This window comes from Spea bombifrons, chromosome 4 (genome assembly GCF_027358695.1).
Source record: "Spea bombifrons isolate aSpeBom1 chromosome 4, aSpeBom1.2.pri, whole genome shotgun sequence".
NCBI lineage: Eukaryota > Metazoa > Chordata > Amphibia > Anura > Pelobatidae > Spea > Spea bombifrons.
In genome coordinates this window covers 105,607,635-105,617,052 of record NC_071090.1, presented here as the reverse complement: position 1 = coordinate 105,617,052, position 9,418 = coordinate 105,607,635, and the positions used below count along the sequence as shown (strand labels likewise).

Genomic DNA, 9,418 nt, shown 5'->3' with positions numbered 1-9,418 from the left:
GAAATGATAAATAACACGCGAAAGTATTTGTTGCTAAGGGGTGACGGCTGGTAGGTGCGGCCGCATCGCTCATCTCTTGATCTAAACGAAGGCAGAAAAAAACTTCTCATTCAGTATTGTTACAAAGAGTTAAAACAAATCCGGTCTCCAAAGGCAATCAGATTTTTCTTTGGGTGAAGATTAACGAAGCTAAAGTTAAATTATTATAACCCTGGACGCCTGTGCTTGCCAGACAGACGTGAGAACATTATTAGAAAGCATTAGCTGAATCCACAAAACACACTTCACTTCCACATCTTAACTGCCCTGACTGTAAAAATAAAATAAAAAATAATAATAATAATAAAATAAATAATTGGACCCCCCCGTAAGCGTCTTCTCTCTATATTATTAAGAAGTCCGATTTGGACAATTGAAGCAGCTTCGGAGCCAACAGATTCTATCAAGGTTTGTGTTACTATTGTGGGTCACGCGCTCTTGCATTCATTCTTAAAGGGGGATGGGGGCGAGCAGCTTAGAAATCTACGTGTAACGAAAATAATTCTAGAGCGATCAAAAACATATTTTATACTTTATTTCATCGCAGCTATACTGCGTGATATACGGGAAGATATTGCTGCATGGTACTCAGGAGAGGAGGGGTATTCACTAACCTGGATGATTATAAAACATGCAACCTTCCCTCCTCACCCCCCCAACCAGTATCGTAATGAAGCCCCCCAACATGCCCAAGCTGCAAGATCAACACAGAATTCCCCATCACGCAAGCAGTCCTCTCCTACCCACCCCCCAACCACTTAATAGATTGTAAGCTCCTAAGAGCAGGGCCCTCTTCTCCTCCCTGTACTGGTATGTTATGTTAATGGAAATTAAAATTGTCTTTTGTTAAATATTTTCACTGTCCCCTATTAACAGCGCTATTGAATCTGCTGGCGCTATATTAATGTGATGTACAGGAGAGCCATAAGGACCTGGCCCATATAACAAGTACTTAAATCAGTGAGATGCCGCCAGAAACCTCCCCCGCTATCCGTTGTGCAGCTACTCGGAAGAGATTGGGGACGGACCTTCATAACGCAGAAAAAGTCAAAGAGCGGAAATGTTCAAAACTTCTACAATATCCTGGTGCCGTGGGGTGCTTTTTCAGAAGGGGTGCTTTTCATCGGGTACGTTGTAGAGTAGGATCGCACAGGTAGTTGTGGAATTTGAACAGCTTAATTGGGGGGCTTCTTATGGAGGATAGGTAGAAGGGCTGAACTTGATGACTTTTTGAACCTTAATGTCTATGTTGCTGGGAAGAGGATGATGAAGAACATAATGACAAATGTGCCGACGGAGAAACACAGCAGAAGATAGACAGAGAGGACTTTAAAACGTCCTTGGCCACAAAGAATTCTGGGAGTACTTCACCTCCCCCCTTATTTCCGTGTTCCTTGCATTATTAATAATGCTAAATTATTTACGTGATTATTCAATCTCTGCTATTTAAAGAGTCTGCGGAGACAGGCAGCGGGGCTGACGGCGTTTAAGCGCAGCGCCTTAACAGGCGAACGCAGAGCCGGCAGCTTTGTGCAGAGCCAGTTGTCCTGCAACAGAGGTTTATTTAAAGGCGGTGTTTAAATGAATGGCAGCAGAAGTGTAAGAACAAGGTATACAAAGCGTTACAACCCCCCAGGGAACAAAGCCTGTAATCTCCAGAGTAGGTATATTAAGCTGTAAGATACTTGGATACAGAGATAATGGCCAGGGGCAGGTTGACGGAGCCTGGATTGCGGGCAGATGTGAGCCTCCACTCCCGCCGTACAAGCAGATTTAGAACCTAACACCGTCCCCAGGGTGCGCTGAAAACAGAACCTTTCTACCTACCGCTGGGGCAGATATAAATGCTCTCTCCCCAAGGCTGAGTCAGGCAGAAGGACAATACCATGGGGTGAGGCAAATACAAAGCCCCTCCGGACGAGGCCGCAGATACAGAGCCTTCCTGCCCCAGGCATTGACTTACTTGTAACGTTGGCATCAAAGATATTCACTGTGGCGTTGAGAGTGTCATACATACCCAAGATCTCACCATTTGTGTTCTTTTTCTAACTTATTAAATTAACCTTTTTATACTCTTTTACACACCCTCCTCATTATTATCCTTAATCGCCTGCTTATATTGTAAAACTGCCCTGACGGGTCACTGGGTGTAAAATTGAGGGGTTGGGGGAAGTTGCCACGCTTAGCAGGGTTTCTAAACACAGCCCCCAGTTGTAAAGATACACCGAGTGGCTTAATCCTCCACCCCTGCCATCTGCTATACCCTGGGACAGAGTCCCAGCTTATTGCACCTGCTATATTGCTCAATATAACCCTATTGGAGACCGTGTTTGTTACAAGCTTATTGCTAAAGAAGGTTTAGAGCTCCCCCTGCTGGATACCATAAAGTATCCAAAATACTGAATAGATACCCGAAAATATACCATAAAAGCCATCACAACTGGTTTTGGAATGGAACAGGCTGGCCTAAGGAGTCTAATTATGTGGCTAAGCCATAGGTTACCGATATGTACATTCTAAAAACCGATGATATTGTGGATCTTTTAATATCCACATAAATTGATATATGTTTGTTTGGTTTTTTTTACATGGGAAAAAAAAACAATGGTGTGAATAATGCTTGAATTGCAATTCTGCTTGTAAGTAATAAAAGCGGAAAAACGCAAAAAAAAAAATTAAAAACAGTGGGTGAGAGGGAATTACATGGATGGAGGCCCAAAAAAAGACAAAAGAAACGTTACATAAGAAATGTATCGTAATTTATTTAAATAAAAAAAGCCGATTCACACATCATTTGGAGATGAAGAAGTAGAAAGCACAGGAAGTTAACACAATCTCCTGTGAGGTCTGTGGAAATCTACAAACCTTGTCTTGCCTTCCTCCTCCTCAATACCATGAGACGGGTCGACAGATCGCCGGGAAGGGGCGATGCCGGGGACACCAGCTGCTAGCTCCGAAATAATAAAGTGAAAGTGTGTCGCGCATGGTGTGGAGCACTGCCGTAGCGGCGTGGCTTCTACCTGGAATCATAAATGGTGATTGTTTTAAAAGTTCAGACGAGGCAGAAGTCGATTCTTCACAAATCCTTAGTCTCCTGGCAACCACAGAAACACAGAATTTGCCGGTAGATCAGACCCATTCTGTCGTCCATGCTGTCCATTATTCCTGCTGTAAAGACTCAGACCTTAATCAGTCCTTCGTATCGTCTTAGATTCAGGAGCCGGGCATACTACCTGTCATTAACCCTTCTTTCACCACCAATGTTTTCAACAAAAAAGTATATTCCTGGTGTTCACAGATCTATGAGTACTGAGTTAAAAGCATGTTTTAAAAACAGCATCTGGAGAGGAATCACATTGGATTTCACCCAGGAATTAAAAGGGCCGCACAATGGCAGCATAGCCTCTGCTTCTATTGGATGCAGTGCCAGATTGGAATTGGACAATCAATGGCAGCAGTACTGGAGACAACTGCCGTTAAAAGCAGGATTGTATTCACAAATCCCGGAGAGGTGGTCTCCATTTAGTTTATGGGGTCCAGCACAGCACCTTCAGAAGTTTTTCTGAGAGTCCTTATACAAAAGGAGCTTGCCCACGTTTTCAGCTGCCGCCAGGGGCTTACACAGTCAATAAGAGCCGCTTTATCACAGAGACGACACCACGTCCCCAGGTCACGTCATCCTTCCTTCCGGGTGGCTCTTGAGTTTGTGGAACTTGACGCTGTCCCTCTTCTCAAAGAGTTTCCCGCAGTGCTCGCAGGAGAAGCTGTACTGGATCTCTGCCTGGTGCTTCTTCATGTGCCAGTTCAAAGATGCCCTCTGTCTGCACTGGAAGCCACAAACCTCACACCTCCGGGAGAGAAGAACAGGACGTCATGTACACCGGTAATATACTTACAGATGTGCTGGCTTAAGCCAGAAAGTAAAGCCAGGATTGACCAAATCATCTGCCAAAAGGGGCCAAAACAATGAGCAAAAAAAGAGTATTAAACCCCATTGTGATTTAGTCCCAATGCTAGGCACACCTTCTTTGTAAAACTGGAAGCCAAGGGTGGCCAGTGTTATTTTCAATCCCATCATTATTAGGAACCACAGATTATTCTAACGCCTGGTGCCTCATGCTATAGTGCAGATTTAGACATTATCCCGCGCACAGATACTTTTAGTCAGCAGCAATTATATATATATATTTTCTTACAGGTTGATACTTTATACATTGTATACGCAGTGTACGTGTACTAGCCTCTCTACACACATCGCTGTAGATTTAAATGTACACAAAGCAGATTGTGCTGCCAGGTACATTGCCAATCCCAGTATGGCTTCACCTTTACACCCTGTACATATGGATGTAGAGCACGAGCCATCGCACTCTTACTGTAACGGAGTCTCCCCGGTGTGTGTTCTTCGATGCACCTCCAGATGGCTTTTCCTTTTGAATGATTTCCCACATGTTTCACAGATAAATTCTCGGATGCCTTGATAAACAGAAAAAAAAACAGCCATTGTTATAAAAGGCAGCCACGTTCCATGAGAGGCTAAACATACAATATATGGATACCCAGAAAGTCTTAAAATGCACATATACCACAAGTGCCCTTTCTGCAGTACCTGTATGTATGATCATGTGCCGGCGGAGGTGGTTGGAGAGGTAGAACCGCTTTCCACAACCAGGTTCAGTGCACACTTTGGTTCGGCCTTTTCTGTGAACCAAGTTCATGTGGTTCTGTGGACAAAAAGGCAAAATATGCAGATACTGAAGGACAAAGAGTAAAGACACACAGACAGCTCAACACAGAGGAGGAGGGGGTTAAACCAAATTTATTACATTTATTAAGGGTCCCAAACAAAGGAGACAATCAGATGTGGCTTCTACCACAAGAGCGCTTTCACCTCACATCAAAGAGTAATGGCAGTAAAACAGGATGGGCGACACGTACATGGAAGCTGTTAAGGGCGGTGTAGACCTGAGTGCAGCCTTCATACTGACAGTGAAACGTCTCCAGAACTCCATCTCCATCCTGTACCCGGCAGCGCCTGCTCCTCCTCCTGCAAGTTCAGAGAGCCATCCTTAAAAGACAATTTTAAAAAGCAATACTTTTTATTCATTTTAAGGCTGTAGTAAGATGGAATTCTCGCGTCACTATATTCAGCGTTAAACAGTAAATTTTATCAGAGTCACATCTCCATCATGATGTATGGAAGATCTGTGACAACCAGCAAGCAGTCACATTACCCCCATTACAATCAGACAAACTTTCCTTTTGTTACACTGGACACATCCTGACATTCATCAGAAAAGCTTAGACTGCATTGGTTACACATATTAAATGTCTGTAAAAGCTTCAGCCCAACTGTCTCATGCTAGGGCAATTGGGCAATCCCATTAAAATATAGCAGTTGTTATCTCAGCAAAGATTCAAAGAGATCAAGTCTGAATGTCTCCAGGGACGGCTGATCACAGCAGTAGCAAATGGGTGTTTTTCGACGATAACCAATAGATATTAGTTTTTATCATGAATGGGGTCGGCTGAAGGTTAAGTCCAGCTTATGGGCTATTTTATTCTTCTTGTGTTCTTCTCGAGACCTTGTATTGTTTTGGCATATTGGAAGCAAACTATCAGATATCAAAAGATGAATTCTGCATTTGATATTATAGATGCTACACTGTTTTTTTAAATCATAAAAAGTCATTAAAATGTTAATAAAAGCCAGTTATGTTTCAGCACCCAATGGAAAATGCATTACATCACCTTAAGAACCTTAATCTGTTTACTAAAGCACTTTCATTTGCACTGTCTGCAGCCCTGCCAAGTATTGTATAGAATATATTCTGGTGTAAAACGTAGCGCTATGGATACTTTGTGTATAAATATAATTTTGCACCCACACATTGTCCTTCCTGCACTCACTTCTCGGTCTCCTTTGGCGCATGCTGTGTAATGTTTGCCATGAAGTCCTGGACCAAGGCAGGAGCTGCCTGGGTAGGCTCTTGAGCAGTCTCACTGTCAGTCATGGGGAGATCAGGTTCTTTCTGGACTTCTACTTCTTCTCTCTGCAGTCCGTACAGCGAGTCCTCTTCTGAGCATAAACAGAGACACAAGCTTGTATTTGTCATTATGTCACCGAAAGGCTTAGGTTCCATAATACCCATCTACCTCTGTGCTGCTGCATAGATTACCTGCTACAGCCCCTTCTAGCTGCTGCTCCTCTACTTGGTCCTCCGGCTCAGTCTGTGTATAAGAAGATACAGCCTCAAGTGCTGTGCATGCGCCCTCCTCCTCTCCGTCGCTGCCTCCTGCCACATCCAGCTGAATTCCCTCTGCCGTCAGCGTCTCATAGCCGGATCCCGCAATGATGATTACCTGAGAGGGGCAGCCGGCTGCCACAACCTGACCCAGAGCTTCTTGTGTCACTCCTTCAAAAAAGTCTCCTGTTCCTGAACCCATGGGGACACACACCACGGTCTCGGTACCATCTGTGCATAGAGTCCCACCCTCTGTCAGGCTCCCCGAGGGTTGAGTGTAGAGTGTGTGAACTGTATGCTCTGGTGAGTGACAGATATCAGGAGTCTGCTCTATGGGAGACACATTGGAAGATGATTCACCTGAACTGGCTCCATTATCAGATCCTGCGGGAGTGAAATAGCATATCATTAGAGAACTTAACTGCCAGTGAAGTACTTGAATGTATTAAGCAGAGAAATGTCAATAAAACCCATCAATCCTCATACATTAACAAACAGACATGTCAAAATACAATTTATAGCACATTACAGATGCAGGTATGCAATAACAGGAAAGAAGCTTCTGATGTATTCCAGGGGATTTAAATATTTATGGGACAGGCATAAGCCGTTACCAAGGACTGAATAAGGTTTGCGGTTTCTACAGCAGGAATAAAGGTGCAGATTCGATGGGCTAAATGGCTCTTCTCTGCTGTCAAATTCATTGCTTTTATGACAAGCTCTGTTTACAGAGTAATAATCCATCTTGGCTCGTGTCCTTAGTTATGTAAAGGTCCTTTTAAGCGCATCCTTACCACTTTGATTCAGTGTCTTGACGGGACCCTGCAGATCTTGATAAAACTGATGGCCGCCGTGGCACTGCCATACGGCTGTGACATATACGACATGACTTGTGTCAAGCTCAGACAAAGCAGGTTCATGCGGGCATTGGTTTCTGTGGTTCTGGTACCATGTCACCAAGCTCAGCAGGCTGTTCACGCAACTTCTGTTATCTGCAGGGCCAAAGGAATACGTAATGTTAGTAAGAAGCAGCCGTACTCGGTATCCAATGGTTACCAAGATAACTCTCAACACTTACAATGTTTAGGATAACCAGCTGTATGCTTACTTGGTGGTCTTATAAACCATTCACTAAATGAAGCGTTCACTGGAGAGTCTGCCGGAGAGCTGTGGTTTTAATTAACTTCGTTATGCATTATCCAGAGGGAGCCCCAGTGATTTCTTCAGTTTTGTCACCCACTGAACAATATCTTATGAATCAGCAGCTCCCCGTTTAGCGAATAAACCCCCAGTGTCTCTGCCCCCCCCCTTAGGTAACTGGAAACTAGTCAGACTTTTGACCCCTGTTACAGGGCATCACGTACGCCTCAATACATAAAACAGCAGGACAAATATAGCGCTAGTGTGTATAGCGCAAAGGACCAGCACCTCAATACATTACAAACGCCACCCTGCACCATGATCAGCCATACATACGCCAACGTCTCTGCCCATCTCTATACTCCCCTGCCTACATAAATACCTAAAAGGAGATAAAGTACAGGAAGAAAGTTTATTTCAAAGGACGAGAAATGTTAGACGCCTCCAAAAGTCTTACATGGAACGCAAATTAGTTTTATTTTACCGAGAGGGTCGTAAATAAGTGGAACAGCCTCCCAGCATAAGTTAAACATACAAGGGGTAGACATATGGCTCCGGAATCAACGGCTGATTAAGGTCTGAGTCTTTACAGAAGGAGAAACGAGTTACTAGAATGGCAGAGTGCGACCGATCTGCCAGCACATTCCATGTTTCTATCTTTACATATGCCTTCTCTATAACCCACCCGGCCTCTTCTTCCCTAGTAATGCCAGTCCCAGGCAGTCAGGCTCCCGTGCCACCGGGCAGACTTACGTTTCGGGTGTTGTCCGTTCCTTGGTTTATCCTGGCAGGGTTTTCTGTAAGACAGCACAATACGACCTGAGAAATGCCCTCCTCTCCCTGACCACCATGTAACTGCCCTCCGCCCCCCCGGCCGTGTCTCACCCATCACTTTCCAGTGCCAGCAGGTAAGCCGCCAGCTTGGCGTCACTCCAGGGCTCTTCTCCCCCGCCGCTCTCCCTCCGCAGCACCCAGTCACCGTGCGCCTCCCCCAGGTACACCCGCCGGCCGTCATACTTCTTGCGAGACTCGAGCCGCCTCCGGGCCCGGTCTGTGTCCGTCAGCCTCGGCCTCCCTCGAGCTTTCCTTCCGGGCTCCTCATCCTCCTCGGAGCCTGGAACGAAAGCTACCGAGGTAGCCATTGCACAGCGGAAGTAGCGCGACTGTCACTTTCAACAAACTTTAATCAGAGTGACAGGATGGAACTTTTTTTTTCAATGAACTTTATTAAAAGCAAACTTGCTCTAGAAAACATACACATCAATAGGGTACAACGAGGTGACACACAATAATGTGTGTGAGTCTGATGTGTGTGTGTGTGTATATATATATATATACACACACACACACACACACACACACACACACATATACATAGCAAGGACTGACAGCAGGACTCATGCGCCTACAGTGCAATATATACATACAAAGATTTCCCAGACCTTGTAACGGGGTCACCCCACAAAATCAGAGGCACTTTAAACAAAATTTGTGAATTTCGTCAATGCCCGAAAACGAGGGACCCCCAATGAAAAATGAAAAGGAAGCACAGAGCTCTCACGCTCTCTCTTAACTTCTATCGACCTTCTCTTCGTTCTTCTGTCTTCGTCCGCTTCTTCCCGTGTCTTCTTTCTTCTCTGTGAACCTGGCCTTCCTCGCGCGAAGGGGTGGAGCCTCCTGGCACACCGATTGGAGGAACAGGCGTGAGGGCATGCCCGGAGGCTCTGCCCCGTCGCGGAATGAACCAACAATACGAAAAATGTATCCTTTTTGCCCCATTTTCACAGCTGTAATAGGAAGTATAGTGTCTTGCGCCACCAACCTTTGTGTCTTCTTGTCTTATCGGACCTGCGCTGTGGATTCACTGTTCGTTCAGTCCGCACACACATCTAGCTCCAAATCTCACATTTGGGGTGTTTGCGTTTTAATGGGTCTCTAGACATCCGGTGGATGTTAGTGAGGCGGGAAAAAAAACTATCCTATCAACACTACCC

General features: G+C 45.0%; 1 protein-coding gene across 1 annotated transcript; it reads right to left on the bottom strand.

The window, feature by feature from the left end:
- Nucleotides 1-2,781: 2,781 nt before the first annotated feature.
- Nucleotides 2,782-8,579, bottom strand: ZNF653 (zinc finger protein 653). Its single transcript, XM_053464679.1, has 9 exons — nt 8,310-8,579; nt 8,178-8,221; nt 7,079-7,276; nt 6,219-6,668; nt 5,950-6,118; nt 4,978-5,086; nt 4,649-4,763; nt 4,416-4,515; nt 2,782-3,887 (listed from the first exon to the last, which is right to left on the bottom strand). The coding sequence occupies exons 1-9, from the start codon at nt 8,564-8,566 to the stop codon at nt 3,710-3,712; spliced, it is 1,620 nt and encodes a 539-aa protein (XP_053320654.1). The 5' UTR covers nt 8,567-8,579; the 3' UTR covers nt 2,782-3,709.
- Nucleotides 8,580-9,418: the final 839 nt, after the last annotated feature.